The sequence below is a fragment of the Artibeus jamaicensis genome, unplaced genomic scaffold (genome assembly GCF_021234435.1).
Source record: "Artibeus jamaicensis isolate MK-2021 breed Jamaican fruit bat unplaced genomic scaffold, CSHL_Jam_final contig_391, whole genome shotgun sequence".
NCBI classification, from domain to species: Eukaryota; Metazoa; Chordata; class Mammalia; order Chiroptera; family Phyllostomidae; genus Artibeus; species Artibeus jamaicensis.
This window is the reverse complement of record NW_026521814.1, coordinates 1,645,993-1,670,923: the sequence shown is the minus strand read 5'-3', so window position 1 is coordinate 1,670,923 and position 24,931 is coordinate 1,645,993. Positions and strand designations below refer to the sequence as shown.

The window sequence follows — 24,931 nt, the reverse complement described above, 5'->3', positions numbered from 1 at the left end:
GATATAAAATATTTTTACCATTTTAAATGTCTTCAAAATAATTATTTACATCAAAACTAATGACACTGAATTTGTAGTTTTTATAACATATGTAGAATTTAAAATGTGACAATGATAGTACAAAAATGGGAAGGGGACCTGGAAGCATATTATTAAAATTTTCTACATTATACATGAAACTGTACTACATTATTTTAGATAGTGATTAAGCTAAAACTGAATATGTAAACTGGAGAGCACAGCTGATGAGCCAACAGAAAAAACAAAATGAAGTAATAAAAAATAATAAATCCAAAAGATAGCAAGAAAAAAAATTAAGAAAGGGACTATAGAAAACAAGTAGCAAAATGCTAGATTTAAACCCATTCAATATATTCATAATTCTATTAAATATAAGTGATCTAAACCCTCGTGAACCCTCAGAAATTGTCAGACTATTTTTTTAAGTTTCAATCATATTGTGTTTAAAGAAAACACTTAAAATGTAAAGGATAGGTAAAATATTTTTTAAATGTTCATACAAATATTAATCATGACAAAAATCTAAAGAAATGTGTTGATTTCAAAGTAGACTTCATGACAAGGACTATTACCAAAGATAAAGTAAGTGCCATAATCCTAAATATATATGCCCCCAATTACAGAACTTTACCTTAAATCAAGCAAAAACTGACAGATCCTAAAGTAGAAATACACAATTTTACAAGACAAATCCAGAGATCCTTGGCAATTACAGTACTCCTCTCTCAGCATTTAATAAAATAAGTAGACAGAACATCAGTAAAGATATAAAATACTTGAATAATACTATCGATTATCTTGACATATGGACAGTTATAGGATTCCGGCAGAATATACGTGCTTTTCTTGCATATATAGAACACTGTTCAGGACAGACCCTATGCTGGATTATAAAACAAGAACCAACAGATCATATTCTAGACCCAAAAAGAAATCATAACACATTTAAAAGTATTCAGTCCTACAGAGTTTCATTGAACACAAGAGAAATTAGAGAACAAATTAGTTAAAAAAAAAAAAAGGTTAAAGACAAGAAACAACAACAGATATTTGAAATATCCCCAAATACTTGGAAATGAAGTAACACACTCCAAATAACCTAATATTCATGAAAAATCATGTGGAAAATTAGGAAATAGTTTGAACTGAATTAAAAGGAAAATAAAACATCATAATTTGTAAGAGGTAGCTAAAAACAGTGATCAGTGTAAAATCTATAGCTTCAAATGTCTTTATTAACAAGAGAAAGTTCTAAAATCCAAAACCTAAGTTTCTATCTTAAGAGGCTAGTAAAAGACAAGCAAATTAAAACTAATATTAGTGGTAAGAAAGGAATAAGAAATATTAAAATATGAAACATACAAACAATAGAAAAAATTAATGGAAGAAAATTCTGGCTCTTTGAAAAGATCAATATAATTGATAAATCGCCAGTTAGAATGAAGAGGGAGAAGTCATAAGTTTTTAAGGCCTTTATGATAAAAATAGAATTACTACAAATTCTAAAGACATTCGATAGTAAAATAACAATGAATTACTTTACAAAAAATATAACTGATAAAATGGACAAATAACTTTAATAATACAATTTACTTAAACTGAAACATACAAAAATCCTAAGCCATAAAATAAACACTGATAAGTTTGAAATTAGTAACTTCAACTTTTTCAAAGAACACAGTCAAGGAGCAAGCAAGTAGTAGACCAAAAAAAAAAATTCTCAATACTTTTATACAGAAACAGATTTGTGTCCAGAATATATAAAGAATTCTTACAACTCTATAATAAGAAGTCACCTCAATTTAAAAATGAGCATGAGATTTATACAAACATTTCACAAATTAAGCTATATGAATGGCCAGCACATACATGAAACAATGTTATTATTTGTCGAGGAAGCACAAAGTAAAACCCTAACGAGATATTATATGCCCACTACAATGGTTCAGAGGAAAGACCGGTGATACAAAATGTTGAAAAGATGGTGGAACCACTGATGTCCTCGCATGTTGCTGGGCAGGTTGTAACAACAATTTTGAAAAACAGTTTAACAGTTTCCTATAAAGTTAAACATTCCATACAACTCAGCAATTCCACTTTTAGGTTTTTAACAGGGAAATGAAAATACATGCTCAACAAATGTTCGTGGTAGTTTCATTCTTAATAGCCAAAACCTAGAAACAATGAGATTTCTCCCTACAGAAGAGAGAAATTGTGGTATAGCCATATAATGCAAATCTACTCAGTGATAAAAAATAAATAAATTACACACACAACAAAATGAAACTCAAAAGCATAACGATGAGCAAAATTAACCTTCATGTCTTGATTCTATTTATATGAAATTTCAGGAAATGGAAGTTAAACTTTAATGACCTACAGGCCCCCAGTGATTGTCTAGGGTCTGAAATGAGCAAGCAAAGAAGATGAGAGATTCAGACAATATCTGGGGGTGATGGAAATGTTTTATGTATCGACTGTGCTTTCACTTGTCAAAACTAACTGAACTATACACTTAAAGAGATTAATTTTATTGTATCTAAATTATATATCAATAAAACTGTTAAGTTTATAATTTTTTTAAGTTTGTGTAATTTGCAGAAATGCAAGTGCATTTGCACTCTCAGGATGGTTCAGCTAATACCCAATGGCCAACTAAATTCATCAGTCTGGTTAGCGTATCAGTTTTGGGGTGCAGGATACTAAAGGAATATTTTTGATAAGTGTTCTTTTCATATAATATCTAAACCTAAAGTAAATCATTTTGGTGAAATAAGAGTCCCCTATTAAAGAAAACTAGATAGAAGAGTGAGTTAGGAAAAACACCTGTAAATAGTACTCCAATGTGCTTTGACTCATATTTTATGCCAGATGATGGGCATTAACTGTGTACAGAATATAGTCATTTTGTGCTTCTCTCTTGCTGACAGCCTTTAGCTCTACTTATTTTCTAAAAAAAAAAATAGAAAAAACAATGCCTTTTTATAATTTAACCAGCCATCAGCATAGAATTTCTTAAGAGAAATATGAGTCATTCAAGTATTCAACTATGTACTTATAATCTAGATTTTACCATCTTGTCAATGAATGGAAATACCTGTTTAAGACCCAAACTATGTTTTGGTTCATTTTATAGCAATATGGATATTTAAAAACCTTGGTATTTATTAAATTTGAAGTAAGAGTATTTTCCTTGACTCTTCAAGTAATTATGTGGTTTAGGTGAAATGACTAGCATTGATTATGTGGCCGTGAATTAAATCTGTACTATTTCCTGAGCATACAATAGGTACTTTGAATCAATTTGGGGCAAATATCACTAACTCCTGTCTTAATCAACTGTTCATTTACTAAAGTTAGGCTCATGCTTTTTTTCCTGTGGAGGATACAGCCTAAACATTTTGTCTACCTTCCTAGACATACTGTCTTTCACACATCCCAATTCAGACTCACTACAGATGGCCCTGACTTTCATCCTTTAAATAGATAAAAGCAGCCCTGTCTGGTATGGCTCAGTGGATTGAGTGCCAGTCTGTGAAACAAGGGGTCAGCAGTTAGATTCCCAGTCAGGACATGAGCCAGGGTTTTGGGCCAGGTTCCCAGTGCGGGGCATGTGAGAGGCAGCCACACACTGATGCTTCTCTCCCTCTTTCTCCCTGCTTTCCATTCTCTCTAAAAAAATAAATAAAATCTTTAGTAAATAGATAGATGATAGATAGATAGATGATAGATAGATAGATAGATAGATAGATAGATAGATAGATAGATAGATAGAAGCAAAGGGGCACCCCTTTCTCTGGGACATCTATTAGAAATGCCACCTATGGTAAGGATGGACCATGTCAAAAGAGACAAAGATGGAAAAGAAAGCAAATGACCAAGAAGATAGGTCATTTTAAAACACCATGAACTTGGCCAAAATCTACTTTAAAAATAATTACATGGTTTATTGATATCATGTTTTATAAAATGTGTTGGGAAAACAATGTGTTGGTTGAATATAGTTGAATCAAACACTTCAAACTGTTATTTTTTTCCCACCTGCTTCACATATTGCAGTTCCAGGGCCATAAACACAATTATCTTGACTTGAATGTTCTGACACAGAACCAAAGGTAAAGGTGGAGACCATGTGTCATGATGTGATTTTCTTTGAAAGGATAGCACTTTTTAGGATTTTCTGCAACTAAATGCAAATGTAGTAAGAAAAAGAAGATGGCTTAAAAACCTTATGTTAAATTACACAGATTTAGCCTAGGTAGTACTGAAAAGGGTATTCCACCCAAGTACTGAGTATATAGAAAGAGTTGTATAAAAGTTTTTTTCTTTCCTTAGGTGAAATAACAGAGGTGTAGTTTATTTTTTCCTGCAAAAATAAAATAATATTCTCATATTCTCAGCTAGAAATATATTTGTCATGCAAAAAAACTATAAAATGAATTTTAATACATTAAAAATTATATATAAACACTCTTAGAAAAGTACGAATTCTTTAAAATAATTGTTTCATTCCTTAGCAAATCCAAAGTATTCAAAATAATTTTAACACTTATGGGAGATTTTTAAAATATTTTAAAATTAGGTTTGAGGATGAGAGGCAGAGATGTCACAATTTAAAAATTAACATTTTAACTCCAGTTCCAAAAAACATAACTTTGGTAACCCCATGACATACCTTCTTATTACATTTCAAACAAAATATTTATTCTAAATGCATTTTACCTCTAATCAGCACTCCAGGTTACAAGCTGATATTGTAAACGATCTGAATTTCTACTTTAGTTTAGAATCCATGGTGGATTTAGACAATTTTCCTCTCCAGATTTATCATCAAAATTATAAATGTACAACTGTATTGGCTTAACTTTTTTTTTCTCAACGGGCCAATGGTAAATCCTCATACCTGGATTGAGATAATCAAAAATCAACATACTTGAGATTCTGACAAGGTATAATATGCCCAAGTGCAATCTTCCCCCATAACTTTGTTTTTTATCCAATCTAGCTCTAATGTATGCAAGCATTTTTGGAAATGTATCTGCAATTATCCAAAGACTCTACTCGGGAACTGCCAGGTACCACATGCAGATGCTGCGAGTAAAAGAGTTCATTCGCTTTCACCAAATCCCCAACCCTCTGAGGCAACGGCTTGAAGAATATTTCCAACATGCATGGACATACACCAATGGCATTGACATGAACATGGTATGTATTTCTGTTTCCAAAAAGGAAGTACCACAGCATTTTAGCTGCAGCCAAAATGGGAAAGCCAGTCTCACCAGCTTTGAACCCCTTGCTTTTGTTTTCCTCTCTCAGATATTTATTTTCTCCCCCGGAGATAGTCTCTCATTCTCAATTCATGGCATTGCATGATGCTATATTCTAGTTATACTGTGTGGCAAAGGCATTATAACATGATGCAAACTGGTATAGCTGTGTGCAGCAGAGTTCCCCCTTCTGGTTGGAGAGCATTGCTAAGCTGGGGTGTGGGCTTTCACCACACCGCCTAGCTACCAGCACCCCCAAAAAACAGTTGGGCCCATTTGCATTAAGATTTGGCAAGTAACAGTAATAATTATGATGACCCCAAACACAGATCCAAGGTTAACAGTCTTTAAAAAAGATAAGATATTTTGAGAATTTGTGGAAGCAGTTAGGCAGCTTAAGTATGTCATGAACACTTTATGATAGGAAGTTCCATGTGTATGATATGAAAATTTTTCTGTTTTAAAAAATTAACTGTGCCCTTTCACTGTATCTATTTTAATGTATCTTTCCTTTCAAAGGGGAAATGTGGATTCCTTCATAACTTTTAAACATATTCAATATCAACAATCACTTCTTGTAATTATTTCTTTCTCTAACAATACTCAAAACCCAACGCAATTAGTAGTAACGTGACTGGTGTCTATATAGCTCTTCTTAGAAAAATTGTGTATTTCTTTGACCTTGCTGTTTGGTTTTTAGAAACTGATTGTTTGAGATAAATCATATAACAAATCCAAATTCTATGGCATACCATAGATCAGTTTTTTTAAAGATTAAAAACATGGTGCCTTCCCATACAGCTACTCTTCCACTAGGAAAGAACTTGTTTCTAAGAATATTCAGAAAATAAAACCCCTCACATCTAATGACATCAACACTTTAATACAAATTTTGCATAAGTGAACCTGTACAATTTAGATTGGCATTTTTCATTTGACTAGTGACATCCTAATAGAGACAGCAAAGGTTCAAAATTAGCAGCCCAGGTGCAGAGATCATTGCAAATATTGCCCAATTTGAAAGACCTAGTTATATATGGGCACATTTATCTTAGTGTGTGATTTATCTGACTGAGAAGGACATGCCATTAAAGAAATTTTAAAGAGTTATCAGCACATTTTATACAAAATCATACAGACTTCATAAGATATGTCTAAATAGTCCACAGTTCCTTGTGAAAATGTATTGGATAAATTGATCTCACAAGGAAAACACTTTAGTCTCACAAGAAAACACGTATAAATTGATCACTTTTATATATTATTGTTCAATAAAGTTATCATTCCAAAACTATTAGGGATTCTCTAATGCTGGGTTGACTGAAGCAGTGTCAAGAATTTTTGATCAACACATGTGTCACTCAATTTTGTTGTTTTATACTGCTGCAAGATGATTTCAATGACAGTAATAAAACAACTATTTATTGTACCTGCCCTCTTCATATAACTCTAGTTTTATGACCATATTTTGTGAACAAGTCTATTTTGTGACAACTATTTACCTTTCATTGTTTGACTCTATTACCTATAAATATGGTTTATATACCACTTGCCTATTTACAATGTACTTATGAAAGATTTATCTCTTTCCTGTCTGCTTCACACCTTAACACATGGAATCACAACACCCACCGGTAAGAACAGGAGGTATTTATATCCGATTTAATTCTCGTGTAAATTGTGGAGAGCACCCTTGTTATCTGTTAGGTTTAGAGCTTGTTAAATGATTTCCAGTGTTAGTTCTGATCTTTTTTGCATGATGTAGAAGAGGAAATACAAAGCAAGAAATTGGGAAAGATTACCTGAAAGAGGCCAAGTACAGAATAGAAATTCCTTAACTTTAACAATGACTTGACCTCTGTCTATATGTATATACAATTTCCCCCTACCCACACAAAGTCACTTTTCTGCCCCTTGCTCCACTCTGGTAAAGGTTATGGGTATACGGTTTGCATTAGATAAATTGTCATAAAGAAAATGTCATTCTTTTTCACCATCCTCTATTTCCATAATGTAGGTACTTTTCTTCCCTCTCATCTGCATGCCTGTATTACATGATCCTGAAGTGTGTGAGCTCTAAACCATGTGCCAGAGTCTTGCATGTGGTTTTGAGAGGTTGACTTTGCACGAACTTTTGTTTGTACACAGTGTCTACATTCCTCATCTTGTGACTGCCAAGTGAGTAAAAAATCAAAGTGCAAGATAACGCAAAACTCAGCAAATAGAAGATCTCGGCTAATTAAGCACAGCGTGCAAAACAGAGTTGATTAGAGAAAAGCAATTGTACTCAGACTATTGAGAGGTTTAAAAAAATCTAAATCGATTTTTTTTTACCTCCAAAAACACATTGTTAAAATCTCTGTGTCTTGTCAGTTAACTGTTTACTAAATGTGATTTATTAATAATTAAAGTGATTTAAATTTATGTGTTGTGATACATATAAGTACATCTAACTGTTGTATTTTACATTAACATTCCATCTTATTTTGTTCAAATATAACCTTAAATGTGATTTCTCATGGAGCATTTCAGGTCATTTTTGCTCTTCAGCCATGTCCAAATGAGGTACAAGATATCCAGTCACACGGTGTTAATTAACCTAAAACTATTTTTCATAACCTAAAATATTTGAGTCCTTGATAGATCACAAAACAGGACAGAAGTGACCTAAGCTGTGCAGCCATATTCCTTATTTCCTGCATCTTTGGGTTTTTTTGTGAAACAGCTATTGCCAGAAGTTTTCAGAATCAAAACCATTCTGAGCTCTCTTTTAGTTGAATCAAATAGTTCAGGTTGCAAAAAGAAACAGTTCCGGATAATAAGACTGATCAAAGACTGATAATAAGACTGATAATAAGACTTTTGCATCTGATGTCAGGCTTGGTAAAGGTAAAAATGACTTCAAAAATGTGTTTAGATAAATTCTGGAGAACACTTTTCCTTCTAACTCCCAGAAATTCGACTAATTAAGAAGAAGGAGATACTTTCTCAGGATAGGATGAAATTCACCTCAAGGAATTTCCTCAAATCAACACTGCCTTTTAACCCAATATGAAACTTTCTGATATTATCCAACATAGATTTTAGTAGCAACATTGCTAAGAACTGAAAATCACCTTACGTGTCAGAGTAGCAGCAACTTTCCTCAGATCACACACAGAAGCCTGGCATGATTGAAGAAGGGACCCAAATTCCACAGCCTATACATCATTCTAGTTGGAGAGAAATAATCAATTATACAGAAATTACTCCGTAATTTAAAATTACATTGGCATGAAAGAAAGCCTTTGTGAACATTTAATGACAAATTTTATTCCTTACCTAAAAATATCCCCTCAATATGCCACTAATCTTGGACAAGTCACTTAACCTCTCTGCAATTTCATTAAACTTGTCATTTTCAAATATTTTTAAAGTACCAGAACTCGAATATGCTAAATGTATGAAACAGTTATTGTGGGAGATTTTTCTGCTTGAGGATAGAGATTCTAACCTACCTGCTGCCCACTCTCTTGCTCCCTGTAGCGGACCTCTTAGTCTCCCTATGGAATAATCTGCTTCATATTTTTCAGACACCACTGGACTAAATTCTACCACTAAATTGTCATGGCAGAGAACCAGAGAGACTATTTCAGGGAAAGACAAGGACAGGAATACAAACACATAAATGGGAGAATACAATGAAAAGTTAAGGCAGGTATTCCAGAAACTACTTTGTTTAATTTATTTTATGAAGAAAGGAAAAATTGAGGGGGATTGTTTTTGTTTTTATTTTGGGGTTTGTGTTTGTTTGGCCTTGACATTAATGAAGACAATTTTGAGCATCAGATGTAGAAGCAGTAAAATAAAAACCTAGGAAGAGGAATAAATTCTTTAGCAAGACAGATAGGCAAGGCTGCTGAAAGGCAGGCTGGAAAGAAAATTAAGATGCTAAGTGAATAGCACCTTTTGGTGTCGTGGTCGATATAAGTTTGGCAGTGGTGGTGATGTTGTGGTAAGTAGTAGTTTTTTGAGGGGTAAAGGAGAAAACCCCATGTCCCTCCCATTGCATGGCCAAGTCTTCTTGGTCTAGCAGAGATTAAATTAATTCCTTAGGAAGGAAGAACTATAAAATAAGACAGAGTTGAAGAAGGAAGAATACTTAGGGATTTCAATCAAGAGTTGACCTAATAGGCTAAAAATGCTTAGAGCCACAGTGGGACTCTGAGTGACAAAGCGTGTGTTTAGAATGGATCCAACAAACAGAGCCAATCAAAATGGAAAAGAAAATATAAAAAACTATATATTGTTTGATAAGAATTCTTACTTCTTGGGCCTGTTACAATTTCTTAGGAGTATTTTAATGAAAATTTGATTTCCTCTCCTCCATGACTCTTTTCCAGCCCCTCCGCTATCTGTCAGGGCAGTCTGCTAACTGACCACACTGACCTTAACTAACTACTACTTACCACAACTACTCCTCACCGCCTACTGCCAACACTTATATCTGCATCCACACTCTGACTCTACTGCCTTAAAAACTTTGTTGCTCCCATTCTCTATACTTATTTAAATGACTTCGCCTGAGCCAGACTTTCACATGCTCTCATGGACTCTTTTGATAAACCATAGTGAAATGTAATGACAAGATCTTTCAGTTATGTTCAGTTCAACAACTATGGTGAAAAGCAATCCTTTTGACATTAAATCCATCAAAAATATAAAGCAAGACTTACCAAATGGCACAGCTCATTTTCACCACATTCTTTTTGATTCCACATTATCTTTTCCTAATGATTCTCTGATATATTGAAGTTGATAAATGTAGTCAACAAAAAACTTTAATTAGTCAAAGAGCTCTAAATAAAATGGCTAAAAATATGGTGCCCTCATATCTGATGACCCTGCTGCTGGGTAACAACTCCTTTTCAAAGAATTCTTCAGAAAATAAAATCACTCACATCTAAAGATATCAACAGCATAATACAGTTTTTGCATAGGTAAGCCTGTATAGTTTAATTGATATTTTTTGTTTCAACAGTATGATTCTAACAAAACAGCATAGGTTCAATATTAGCAGTCGGTTTTGCAGAAGGCATTGTAATTATTGCCTCAGTTGAAAGACACATGCCCATTCTCTACACTGAGGTCCAAATTGCCCCACAAGGAAATCTATGCACTTATAAAGAGAGCATGTGGACTAGCAAAAATGTGTATTTAAATGACAATTAGCCTCAAGACTAGTGAGTGACATCTTTTAGTTTTCCATAAAAAATACCCAGTTACTATTCAGGAGTTTAATTGAAATAATTGTCACCTACAATGCACTTTAAAAGATGTTTTCATCTTCACATTGATTAGCTGATAAGAACTGTCTGGCTCTGCAGAAACAGGATAGGTACTAAAATTTTGCAGTAGCAAGATATCTACTATTAACATATGCATTTACCTACTCTAGCCAGAGCCTAAGCAGCAAGTGCTTAAAAAGGGCAAAGCATGTGTGCTTTCATTTTTCACAAAAACTTTTACCCTAAAGTCTCAAAAATACCACAGAGAATAATCGATACCATCTGGAGCCCCCTGACATGAACAATATCAAGCATCAGACAGACATCTGGTATTTTCAGGTCACATATGATATTTGCCCAGTTATATTTGACAAGTGGTAATGGTCACTTCATCTCGGTCTCCAGCCATTATCAAGAAGGACTTATTTACAGCTGGCACCATGCTGCTTCCTTGCAAAGTGAGTTCGACAACAGTGGAATCGGATCTTTAGTGGTTCCTGAGCCAAGAAAAATAACGCTTGGAACAAGGAAAACAGTTCAAGAACACCATGCTGAGGCAATAAACACACTTCTGTGCTCCGGTCTCTCCATTTATTAATGTTCCTCTTATGGTAGGAGGAAGGTGGAATGATGTCTCAAATTGTTTTTGAACTCTTTAAAACAATGATACTATTTGATCAGGAATCTAGAGTGCAATTTCTTTTGCTGAAAAATGTGATGTGTTTCCAAACACTGTCTTTGGAGGGATAGGAGCACAGGAGTAATGCAAACTCAATTCACTTTAAGATCATTTGGTATTCAACACAAGTTTAGTCAATAATAAAAATGTAGAGAGCGATATTAAAGTTCAGGTTTAAAATATTCCTTTGAAATATGACTTTAAGTCCATGTAAATTCTAATATTAGAGGAGCTCCATATTTATCAAACTTAATGGAATCAAACCATCCACAATTTCTCTGAAAAAAGAAAGTCCAATATTTTTTTTTTGTGGAAGAATTGTCTGAGACGTTCCCAGTGGCCTGTGAATATATATTTAAAATGGATATGTAAATGCTCCACCCAATGTGTCAGATTTTTTCAATTATCTTGAAGGGTGAAAATAAGCCCACTAGTTTATCTGTCCCTATTAATCATATAGCCTTATATATATTTATTTGTTTTTCTTGGTTTAGACATATTGTTCTCCATGAGGATGAGTGTAGATGCAAAAATATGTAGTCAATGCCTCTTTCATTACCAGATATTCCTAAAAATCCTGTTTTCATTTGCGTCATCGGCTCTTAGTGGTCAGGTGCACTACACCCAACAGAACTTTACACCAAGTTTAAGAACTATATGATAAGAATCTATCTTACTTAGGCTCCATCACTTCAGATGGTGTGTATTAATACTCCAGCGATGTATTAAATTATTTACATATATGCCATAGTATATGTTTGCCACTCTCCTGGTAATCTTTTTATATCAGAATGGTCTACAACATACACCAAACTGAAACATAGCCAGTGGATATCACTAAATTCTCCACACAATTTTGAATGGTAATAGCTGATTTCAATGAAGATACCTTTACTATTAAAAATAAAGCTTTTAAATATCATTGCTTTTTTAAAACAAATTCTACTTGGCCATAGGTTTTTTAAAACTTTGTTTTTATTGACTAGTAAATTATTTAAATGTAGCACTTATTTTAAAATAATATTGGTCTACCGTTTTATGCTCTTTAAATGTTAGAAAGCATCTTTAAATCATGTGGTCCTGGTGGTTTTATATCAAGTATCCTGATTCCTCCAACATTATAATTCTTTCTCAAGATTGCTGCAGCTATTCAGGGTCTTTTTTTTTAGTTCCATATATATTTTTTGGATTATTTCTTCTAGTTCTGTGAACTATACCATTAATATTTTGACAGGAATTACATTGTATATGTAGATTGCTTTGGGTAGTATGGACATTTTAACAATATTAATTCTTGCTATCCATGAGCATGGTATTTGCTTCCATTTATTTGTCTTTTTATTCTTTAAAAAAATTGATTATACTATTGCAGCTGTCCCAGTTTTTCCTTCTTTGCCTCTTTCCACCCAGCACTCTACACTCCCTCAGGCAATCCACACATCTATGTTCATGCCGATGGAACATGCATATAAGTTCTTTGGCCCCTACGTTTCCTATACTGTACTTTACATCCCCATGACTATTCTGTAGCTACCCATTTGTTTTTCTTAATTCCTTTACCTTTTCACCTATTCCCCTACACCCTCCTCCCATCTGGCTGCCATGAAACCTTTCTCCATCTCTATGATTCTGTTTCTTTTCTCCTTGTTTGTGTAGTTTGTATTTTCAGCTTCAAGTGTTGATACATATGTATTTATTGCCATTTTATTGTTCATAGTTTTGACCTTCTTTTTCTTAAATAAGACCTTTAATATTTCATATAATAGTGGTTTGGTGATAATGAACTCCTTTAGTCTTTTCTTGTCTGGGAAGCCCTTTATCTACCCTTCAATTATAAATGATATCTTTGCTGGGTAGAGCAATCTTGGCTATAGGTCCTTGCTTTTTATTGGTTTGATTCCTTGCCAATCCCTGCTACCCTGCAAAGTTTTCCCATGTAGGTAACTACATTTTTTTCTTGCTGCTTTTAAGATTCTCTCTTCATATTTAACTTTTGGCAGTTTCATTGTGATGTGTCTTGGTATGGGCCTCTGTGTCCATCTTGTTTGGGACTCTCTGTGCTTCCTAGACTTGTATGTCTATTCTTCACCAAATCAGGGAAGTTTTCTTTCATTATTTTTTGAAATATTTTTCCAATTTCTCACTCTTTCTCTTCTCCTATCACGTGAATGTTGGTATGCTTGAAGTTATCCCAGTGGCTTCTTATACTACTCTCTTTTGGAATTTTTTTCTTCTTGCTGTTCTGTTTTTCTGCTGTTTTTTGCTTCCTTATGTTGCAAATCATTGATTTGAGTCTCAGCTTCATCCATCCTACTGTTGATTCCCTGTAAATTGTTCTTGATTTCAATTAGTGTTTCCTTTGTTTCTGATTGGATCTTTTTTATGATTTTGAGATCCTCGCTAAGTTCCTTGAGCATCCTTGTAATCAGTGTTATAACTCTGCAACTGAAATATTACTTATCTCCATTTTGTTTAGTTCTTTTTCTGGACTTTTTTCTGTTCTTTTATGTGGGCCATGCTTCTTTGGCTCCTCATTTTGGTAGTCTTTCTCATTGTTTTCTGTGTATTTCATTCAGCTGTTATGACTACTACCACGCTCTGTGGTTCTCTGTGGGGAGGGCTCAGACAGGAGCAATGGCCTCTGCCAACAGTTCTGTATTGAAGAAAGTTGACCCCCAGTTCTCGTCCTGATGCAGGAGATTTCAGTTCTTCCCCACATGCCACTGTAGCCCTTCAAGCTGCTGCCCGGCACTGGAGCTCAGTGGGGGTGGATCTGAGTAATTCTGTGCATGGACCCTTTAACAAGAACTGTGTAGGTATCTTGTAGTTTTTTCCACTGACTCAATCTCCACTGGTTTTTACAGTCAGAAACTATGGGGACTTACCTTCCTGGTACTGGAATCTTGGACTGGGGGCCTGTCGTGGGGCTGGGATCACTCACTTCTGAGAAATCTCTCCTGATTTTTATCCACTACACATAGCTGTGGGACCAGCCCATTCCAAGTCTCCATTCCTCCTACCAGTCTGGATGAATGTGGTTTCTTCATTCATTCCATGGTTGCAGAACTGCTATTCAATTCTATTTCTGCCAGTTCTGAGTGATTATTTTTTCTATAGCTTAGTTGTCATTTTGATGCAGTTATGTGAAGAGGTGAGCCAGGTTTACCCAAGTCAACATTTTGGAGATCTAGCACTTATATCATTCTTTCTTAATTTCAATTTAGAGAAATTTCACACTATGACATTATCAATCAAGCTTCCAGAGCTTACAGATTGTAGTGCCAAGATTCAAACCTCTGTCTGCAGTACACTTCCAGGGTCAGGCAGTTAGAAACAAGCAAAGCAAGGACAGTGGGTCAACTATAAAAGATCTCCAGGGCAGAAAGCCCCAGATGCTTAGCAACAGTCAAAACTGGAGAAACAAGGACCTCTCCCCCAGGTAACCTTTCACCGATACCAAATCCATTGTTCCTTTCTGTATCTTTTTCAGTTTCTTTCTTCAGTGTCTTATAATTTTTCAAGTATAAGTCTTTACCTCTTTTGTTAAATTTATTTTTAGGGGTATGTGTGTGTATTTAATGCAATTGTAAATGAGATTTTTTTCTTAGTTTCCTTTGGTCTTGGTGGTCTTAACAGTAGGTCTTTAATCACCATACCAACTCTAGTATGGTAACTATTTATTGTATTTCTTCCTTAGTAAATATTGGCAATTTATATTTTTTTAAGAATTTATTTATCCATTTAATTTGATTTTCAAAGTTGTTATAGAGTTGCATGTAGGGTTCTCTTATACTTAATTTTTTTCTGAATCAGCAGATACATCCTCTTTCTCCTTCCTAAATTTCTTTATTTTTGTTCTGTCTTTTCTCTTTTAGCAGACTTTTAAAATATTTATATACAGGGTCTTGCACAAATAACACCTGTTTTTTACTACAAAATATTTTATTACAAATTTATAAGCATGTAATTTGGTAATATAACAACATCACACTCAAACATACCATGTGACATTTTAGGTGAAATATTTAAATTAAAAATTTAATTATTTTTACCCTACCAACCAGATTATTACCCTACCAACCATATTCAAGCAGGTGTTACTTCTGCTAGACCCTGTATTCCATTGTTTTTTTTTAAGTAACTAAACTTTGGATTAATTTATTCTTGCTATTATTCATTGTTAGCATTTACTTTCATTAATCCCTTCTTTTTTTATTCCTTTGGATTGTCCTATTATTCTTAACACCTGTATTAAGATCTTTTTAATGTTTGAGTCTTTCTTCTATAACAATGAAGGCATTAAAATTATACATTTTTTTCAGCGAAAGTTTTTCTCTAGGTCCATGGGTTTTGACATCTTTCTTTTATTACTTTTAAATTACTACTTTGATCCAAAGGTTATCATAAAACGTTGTTCTTATGTTCCATGTACTTCTGATTTTCTGGTCAGTTTTTAATATTTTTTTCTTATTATTGGATTATAATCAGACTTAATGAACTATATAACATCTCTATTTTATAAATGTTTAGGCTCCTACACCTAATGCAAAAGCAAGCTGTGGCTGCATTTCTAAGTGACTGACCTTTGTAAAGGTTTTTTTCTTTTCTTTTTTTTATTAAATACTTTTTAATTTTATTGTTCAAGTACAGTTTTCTGCCTTTTCCCCATTACTCTCCCCCACTCCAGCCATCCCCACCTCCCTCCCCTGATTCTATCACCCCTTGTTTTTGCCCATGTGTCCTTTATATTTGTTCCTGAAAATCCTTCACGCTTTCCCCCATTATCCCTTCCCATCTCCCCTCTGGTTACTGTCCATTTGTTTTTTTTAATTGCTTTATTTTTTTTATTTTCTTTTTTATTTAATTATTTCTCAAATACAGTTTTCTGTCTTTTACTCCCATCCCAGCCCACCCCCCCATGCTCCCCAGTTCCCTCTCCAATGCACCCCTATTAGTTATTGTCCTTGGTTCCTTTATACTTGTTCCTGTAAATCCTCCCCCTTTTCCTTAGAAATTCCCTCCCCTCTTTCCTCTGGTCCCTGTCAGCCTGTTCTGTATTTCAGTGTCTTTGTCTTTATTCTGCTTGCTTGTTTGTTTTGTTGTTTAGCTTCCTGTTAAAGGTGAGATCATATGGTATTTGTCTTTCAATGCCTGGCTTATTTCACTCAGCATAATGCTTTCCAGTTCCATCCATGCTATTGCAAAGGTAGGAGCTCCTTCTTTTTTTCTGCTGCATAGAATTCCATTCTGTATAACTACCATAGTTTTTTGATCCATTCATTTACTGATGGGCACGTAGGTTGCTTCCAGCTCTTGGCTATTGTAAATTGTGCTGCTATGAACACTGGTGTGCATAGGTTCTTTTGGATTGGTGTTTTAGGGTTATTATGTTATAATCACAGCAGTGGAATTGCTGGGTCAAAAGACAGGTCAATTTTTATTTTTCTGAGAAAATTCCATACTGTTTTCCATAATGGATGTACCAGTCTGCAATCTCATCAACAGTGAACTAGGGACCCCTTTTCCCCACAACCTCTCCAACATTTGTTGTTCATTGCTTTTTTTATGATAGCCATCCTGACTGGTGTAAAGTGGTATCTCATTGTGATTTTAATTCACATCTCTCTGATAGCTCATGATATTGAGCATTTCTTCAGGTGTCTCTGGATATTCTGTATGTCCTCCTTGGAGAGGTGTCTGTTCAAGTCCTTTGCCCATTTTTTAATTGGGTTAGATGTCTTCTTAGAGTGGAGTCTTGTAAGTTCTTTGTTTATTTTGGAGATTAAATCTTTGTCTGAGGTATCATTGGCAAATATGTTTTCCCATACAATTGGTTGACTTTTTATTTAATACTGTTTTCTTTAGCCATGCAGAAGCTTTTTATTTTGATGAGATCCCATTTGTTTATTCTTTCCTTTATATTACTTGCTCTAGGAGACATACCGGTAAAGATGTTGCTGCGTGAAATATCTGAGTTTTTCTTGCCGATGTTCTCCTCTAGGACTTTAATGGTGTCACGGCTTATATTTAAGTCTTTTATCCACCTTGAATTTATTTTGGTGTATGGTGTAAGTTGGTGCTCAAGTTTCATTTTTTTGCACTTAGCTGTCCAGTTCTCCCAACACCATTTGTTGAAGAGACTATCTTTACTCCATTTTATGTTACTGCCCCCTTTGTCGAATATTATTTGACTGTAGAGAGTTAGGTTTATTTCTAGGCTCTCATTCTGTTCCTTTGGTCTATGTGCCTGTTTTTATGCTGTTTTGATTACAGTGGCCTTGTAATACAGTTTGATAACAGGTATTGTGATCTCTCCTACTTTTTTCTTCTTTCTCAAAATTGCGGCTGCTATTCAGGGTTGTTTATGGTTCCATAGAAATTTTTGAAGTGTTTGTTCTATGTCTGTGAAATATGCCATTGGTACTTACATAGGTGTAGCATTGAATCTGTAAATTGCTTTGGGTAGTATGGACTATTTGATAAGGTTAATTCTTCCAATCCATGAACACAGTATATGTTTCCATTTGTTTGTGTCTTCCCTGATTTCTTTCTTCAGTGTTGTGTAGTTTTCTAAATATAGGTCTTTTACCTCCTTGGTTAGGTTTATTCCTAGGTATTTTGTTTTTCTTTTTGCTAGACAAAATGGGATTTTTTCCTTGATTTCTGCTTCTGCTGATTTATTGTTGGTATACAAAAATGCCTTTGATTTCTGGATATTGACTTTGTAACCCGCTGTTTTGCCAAATTCATTTATTATTTTGAGCAGTTTTTTGGTAGAGTCTATAGAATTTTTCATGTATACTATCATGTCATCTGCAAACAATGACAGTTTTGTTTCCTCCTTTCCAAGGAAACAAAACTGTCATTGTTTGCAGATAATTGCTTTATTTTTGTTCAGTTACAGTTGTCTGCATTTTCTCCCCACCACTCCCCACCACCCCAGCCAAACCCACCTCCCTCCCTTGCTTCCACCCTCCCCCTTGGGTTTGTCCATGTATCCTTTATAGTAGTTTCTGAAAACCCACCTCCCCGCTGTCCCCTCCCCCTCCTCTTTGTCTATTGTTAGATTGTTCTTAATTTCAATGTCTCTGGTTATATTTTGTTTGCTTGTTAGTTTCGTTATTAGGTTCCAGTTACAGGTGAGATCATATGGTCTTTCACCACCTGGTTTATTTCTCTTAGCATAATGTTCTCCAGTTCCATCTGTGCTATCTCCAAAGTGTAGGAGCTCCTTCTTTCTTTCTGCTGGGTGGAATTCTACTGTGTAAATGTACCATAGTTTTTGATCCATTTATTTACTGATGGGCACTTAGGCTGCTTCCAGCACTTGGCTATTATAACTTGTGCTGCTATAAAAATTGGGGTTCATAGGTTGTTTTGAATTGGTGTTTCAGGATTCATAGGTTATAGTCCCAGCAGTGGAATTGCCAGGTCAAAAGGCAGTTCCACTTCTAGTTTTCTGAGGAAATTCCATACTGTTTTCCACAGTGGCTATACCAGTCTGCATTCCCACCAACAGTGCACCAGGGTTCCCTTTTCTCCACAACCCTGACAGTGCTTGTTGTTTGTTGATTTGTTTATGATGGTCATTCTGACCAGTGTAAAGTGGTATCTCATTGTGGTTTTAATTTGCATTTCTCATGGCTGGTGATGCTGAGCATCCTGTCATATGTTTCTGGGTCCTCTATATGTCCTCCTTGGAGAAGTGTTTGTTCAGGTCCTTTGCCCAATTTTAAATGGATTATTTGTCTTCCTGGAGTGGAGTCATTGAGTTCTTCATATATTTTGGAGATCAAATCCTTGTCAGACATATCATTGGCAAATATGTTTTCCCATACAGTTGGTTCCCTTTTCATTTTGCTGATATTTTCTTTAGCTGTGCAGAAGCTTTTTATTTTGATGAAGTCCTGTTTATTTATTCTTTCCTTTATGTCCTTGCTCTAGGGGAAATATCAGGGAAAATATTGCTGTGTGAAATATCTGAGATTTTCTGGCCTATGTTCTCCTCTAGGACTTTAATGGTGTCATGGCTTATATTTAAGTCTTTTTATCCACCTTTAATTTATTTTTGTGTATGTGGTAAGTTGGTGCTCGAGTCTCATTTTTTTTGCACATAGCTGTCCAGTTCTCCCAACACCATTTGTTGATGAGGCTATTTTTAGTTCATTTTATGTTGCTGCCCCCTTTGTCGAATATTAACTGACCATAGAGATGGGTTTATTTCTTGGCTCTTAGTTTTGTTCCATTGGTCCAGGTATCCATTCTTATGCCAGTACCATACTGTTTTGATTATAGTGGCCTTGTAATACAGTTTGATATATACTTTGATATCCTACTTTGTTTTTCTTTCTCAAAATTGCTGCAGCTATTTGGAGTCATTTATGGTTCCATATAAATTTTTGAAGTGTTTGTTCTATATCTCTGAAGTATGCCATTGGCACTTTAATAGGTATTGCATTAAATCTATAAATTGCTTTGGATAGTATGGATATTTTGATGATGTTAATTCTTCCAATCCATGATCATGGTATATGCTGTCATTTGTCTGTGTCTTCCTTAATTTCTCTCTGTAGCATTGTATAGTTTTTGAGTACAGGTCTTATTCCTTCTTGGTTAAGTTTATTCCTAGGTACTTTAGTTTTCTTGTTGCTATATCAAATAGAATTTTTTTCCTGATTTCTGTTTCTGATATTTCATTGCCGGTGTACAAAAATGCCTTTCATTTCTGAATGTTGACTTTGTATTCGGCTCTTTTGCCAATTCGTTTATTAGGTTGAGCAGTTTTGGGGTGGAATCTATAGGATTTTCTATGTATACTATTATGTCATCTGCAAAAAATGACAGTTTTGTTTCCTCCTTTCCAGTTTGGATGCCTTTTATTTCCTTGTCTTGTCTGATCACTGTGGCTAAAACTTCCAATACTATGTTGAATAGAAGTGGTGAAAGTGGACATCCTTGTCTTGTGCCTGATCTTAGTGGGAATGATTTTAGTTTTTGCCCATTGAGTATGATATTGGCTGTAGGTCTCTCACATATGGCCTTTATTATTTGGAGGAATGCTCCCTCTATTCCCACTTTGCTGAGTGTTTTTTATCATAAATGGGTGCTGTACCTTATCAAATGCTTTTTCCACATATATGGATGTGATTATGTGATTTTTGTCTTTGCTTTAGTTTATGTGATGTATTACATTTATTGATTTGCAAATATTGTACCATCCTTGCATCCCTGAGATAAATCCCACTTGGTTATGAGGTTATGATCTTTTTAATGTATTGCTGGATGCGGTTTGCCAATATTTTGTTGAGGATTTTAACTTCTATGTTCATCAGTGATATTGACCTGAAGTTTTCTTTCCTTGTTGTGTCTTTATCTGGTTTGGGGATTAGGATGATGCTGGCTTCATAAAAAGAGTTTGGGAGTCTTCCATCTTCTTGAATTTTTTTGGAATAGTCTGTGAAATATAGGGGTTAGCTCTTCCTTAAACACTTTGTAGAATTCCCCTGTGAAACAATCTAGTCAAAGGCTTCTGGGTGTTGGGAATTTTTTTATTACTCTTTCAATTTTTTCAGCTGTTATTTGTCTGTTCAGGCTTTCTGCTGCTTCTTCATTGAGTTTTGGAAGATTGTATTTTTCTAGAAACTTGTCCATTTCACCTAGGTTTTCAAATTTCTTGGCATATCATTCTTCATAGTAATTCCTTACAATCCTTCGTATTTCTGTGGTGCCAGTTGTAATATCTCCTCTTTCATTTCTGATTGTAATTTATTTGGGGGTCCTCTCTTTTTTTCCTTGAGGAATCTGCTTAAATACTTGTCAATTTTGTTTATCTTTTTGAAGAACGAGCCCCTAGATTTATTGATTCTTAGAATTGTGCTTTTAGTCTCTATGTCATTTCATTCTACTCTGATCTTGGTTATTTGCTTCCTTCTACTTGTTCTGGGCTTTGTTTGTTGTTTCTCCCCTTTATAGAGGCTTTTCAAAGTATTTAACTTTATTTTCATGGTGGAAAAGGAGACAGATCTGCTGTCTTTGTTTACCCATATTTTATTCCTTTATGCACTATACAATTAAGTTATATAATTCCACTAACAAATACAGCATCATAAATAGGTTTCATAACACACATAGCTGGTTTACAAGTCAACTGGTGGGAACAGAAATGTGAAGGAATACAAGAGTGTCTGGAGTGGGGTGCTGGGTAACAGGAATCAATACAATATTTCTCTCCTGTAAAAGAAGAGAAATCTGATAGATGAATAAAACTTTTGAAAGTTTCTCCTGTTTTACAAAAAGTTATATAATTTCTGATATAAACATCACATTCTCCAGATAACAACTGCATTGTCATTTAGCTCTAATATTGTAAGAGAACAAATACTCTAACTGGTACAAAATGAAAATGGGTTGTGTGCTATATTTCTATTCTTTGTTACTTATTGATAAAACCAATAAATAAAGTGAATAGGAAACATTTTACATCTCACTATACTGGAAACAACTTTAGAAATACGATCTGATGGGAAGCGATGGCAAGTCACAATTGTTGAGGTAATTCTAGACAAAGGTTTGGCTCTTAGTTCTCCCATAAGTAAAACTATTTCATGCACTTATAGTTCAGCTTTTACATATGAAAAACAGGTTAGTCTATATTTTTTATATAAAATTAATAAATAAATCAAAATATTTATTCTAAAATATCATACATGAGCAACGTTTCTGAGACATAAAAGTATATTTAAGTTTAAGATGGTATATCAAGGGCAAGGTGGTACTTAACTCGTTATTTCCAATTCCCTACTTTGTGAGCAAGTTCAAGTCATCTACAGTTAATCTATTTAGGAAGAAGCATTTGCAAATCATTTAATAGACCTCACTGTAGTTATAGTCTGTTTATCCTTTCCCTTGTCTTCTCAAGATGTGGGAGGGTTGAGGGTGCAGTCCTGCAATTGTTTCTGAGGATGCAGATCCCTCCTGTTACCTTTAGAAATCCTACTGGGTTTTGAGGTTTTCCTGGAGACTTTATTTCAGAAACTGCAATGCATGTTTTTAACTCAGCTTTGTTGAATTCGAAGAAGGATTCTGGAGTCTGGGTAACAGGACATGCATGTAATAGCTGTAACTCCCCTCTGCACACGTGCCATCACCCACATTCCAACTCATCCTTGGCTCTGACTCGGTTTGGGTTAGGTTAAAGTTTATGTCCTCTTAAAAACAAAGGAAGATCTCACAGTGATGCTGTCAACTGGGGGGCAGGAGCTGTGAGACAGGGAAGAGGAGACATGGGAAGGAAGACCCTGTTTCATCGTTTAGGAACATTTATTTGTACCAAAACTGATTGAGGGCTTATGATGTTGTTTCCCAGGTCTATGTATGACAAGTTTTTCTTCTGTCTATGTGTTTTTTTCTAAATTATGTAACCATATACTAATTATTGCAAAATTACATGTAAAAGATTACTTAATTTTCTCAAGGCTTATAAAAGTCCTTAGTCATAGATTCTAATAATAGTCTGTGTTGCCTACAATTTGGCCAAATATGATGACCTCATACAAAAATATTTTTTTAATCTTCATCAACCACAGAAAAGTAAAGTAAGAAAGTAAATGGCGCCCTGGCTGGTGTAGCTCAGTGGACTGAGCGCGGGCCTGCGAAACAAGGGATCGCAGTTCGATTCCCAGTCAGGGCACATGCCTGGGTTGCAGGCCAGTTCCTAGCAGGGTACCCACGAGAGACAACGGTACCTTGACATTTCTCTCCCTCTCTCCTTCCCTTCCCCTCTAAAGATAAATAAACAAAAACCTTTTTTTAAAAAAAGAAAGTAAATGGCAAAACAATTTGAGCAGGGTTATGTATATTTGCATTTTTAAAACTACCGAAAGAATCCACCTCTCATGATCAATGGTTAATTATGAAATATTAAATAAGTAATCACTAAGGAAAGATGAAAAATATGTATTTCCTATTCCTTAATGATAAACCATAGCCATAGAAATAATATGATCTGGATGACCTCTAAATTACAGAGTCCATTAAAAAAGAACTTTATCTTCTAGAACAACAAAAGCAAGGTTTAGTATTTTATAAGTGCTAAAGATTTATCAAATGCTGAATGCCCACCTGCAAACAATGATTGTATCAGAATTAGAAAATGCCATAAAATATTAAATATGTAGACAATATTTTACATGAAGAAACTGAAGATTTAATGTATTACTTCCATAATCTGTTTGATAATCATGCTTGAAGTTTAGTGCTTCTTAGGGAATATTAATTTGTGTTTTGATTAATCCTTATTTGTCAAGATTTAAGAGTATTTAATGACTCGGAGAATTTTTCCAGAAAATTTTCTAATTTAGTTATCACAGTCATCAAAATTGCTCATATGATTAATTTACTATTTAGCAGAACCATTTGCCACACTCAGACTGTCTTTCTCAATGTGCCTTGTCAGCTGCTTTGGGATTCAGCCTGCCTTTAGGAGTGCCTCCATGCACAGCTACACTGTGTAAAGCAAATCAGAAGCCATTCATTACAATGTAGACCAACTCTCTAATACTAGTGGATAGGGGGTATCTATTAAGTATCTAAAAGAACACATTATGGGGCCCTGGCTGGTGTAGCTCAGTGGATTGAGCACGGGCCTGCGAATCAAAGGATTGTGGTTCAACTGGTCCCAGTCAGGGCACATGCCTGGGTTGCAGGCCAATTCCTTGCAGGCCAGTTCCCAGCAGGGGACGCACAAAAGGCAACCATACATTGATATTTCTCTCCCTCTCTCCTGCCCTTCCCCCTCTAAAAGATAAATAAATAAAATCTTTAAAGAAAAAGAATACATTATGATTCTTTTTGAAAGCAAATGCAATGTTTTTAAACACTATGGAAGGAATCTAGAGAGAATCTTGACAAAAACTCAATTATTGACTTTCTTCCAACAGATCTTAGAAAATGTAAGCACCATAGAGAGTGTTTTGCAACCCAGATAAAAAACAGCAAACAATGAATCCTGTGTTTTAAAATTTGAGGCAGGAATAATTAAGTTTATTGTCAATATACAGGGTTTGGCAAAAGTAGGTTTAGAGTTATTTGTATGAACACTTACACAATAATTAATAAATTATAATATAAGAATAAGCTCTATGTTTTGTGTACTCACAACTGTAAACCTGCTTTTGCCACATACTGTATCATGAATATTTCATTGCTTTTAGAAATTCTTATCTATCAGTCCCCAGGTAAAACTTGAATAAAGAAGTAAGTTTCTCTACTGCAGCCCTTGCCCTTCTTTAATCACATGGAGGTGGGGACAGGAGCAGGGAGACTAATCTCATAGGAACAAAGAGAGACCCTAAACTGCTGGTTGGAGAAGAGAATCATGGCTGGAGATAGGTAGTCACCTTTCTCACCCACAAGGTATATAGTTCCTGTGAAAAAAACAAAATCTTACTTTAAAATGATTATAAAAGAACTATTCCCAGAGTAAAATTTAATATAAAGCAGGTCCCACTTTGAAGGGTGATATAGTAGTGTCACATCAACAAAGAGAAAAACCTTTATTCATTATGAGAGTTTCCTACTTAGACCCCACTGACTGAAGCCTAGGGTACATCTCTCTAATTATACTCTATCACAGATCTGGGTCCAACTTCTCTTTCAGTTAAGCCCCATTACATAATGTAGATCATGTAATCGCTTTA

At 34.7% G+C, this 24,931-nt stretch overlaps 1 protein-coding gene across 1 annotated transcript in view; it reads left to right on the top strand.

The window, feature by feature from the left end:
* Positions 1-24,931, top strand: part of KCNH7 (potassium voltage-gated channel subfamily H member 7) — a 470,253-nt gene that overhangs the window by 407,407 nt on the left and 37,915 nt on the right. Inside the window, exon 9 of the mRNA XM_053665157.1 lies at positions 5,027-5,226. Within this exon, the coding sequence (XP_053521132.1) occupies positions 5,027-5,226 (200 nt within the window). The remainder of the gene's footprint in view (positions 1-5,026; positions 5,227-24,931) is intronic.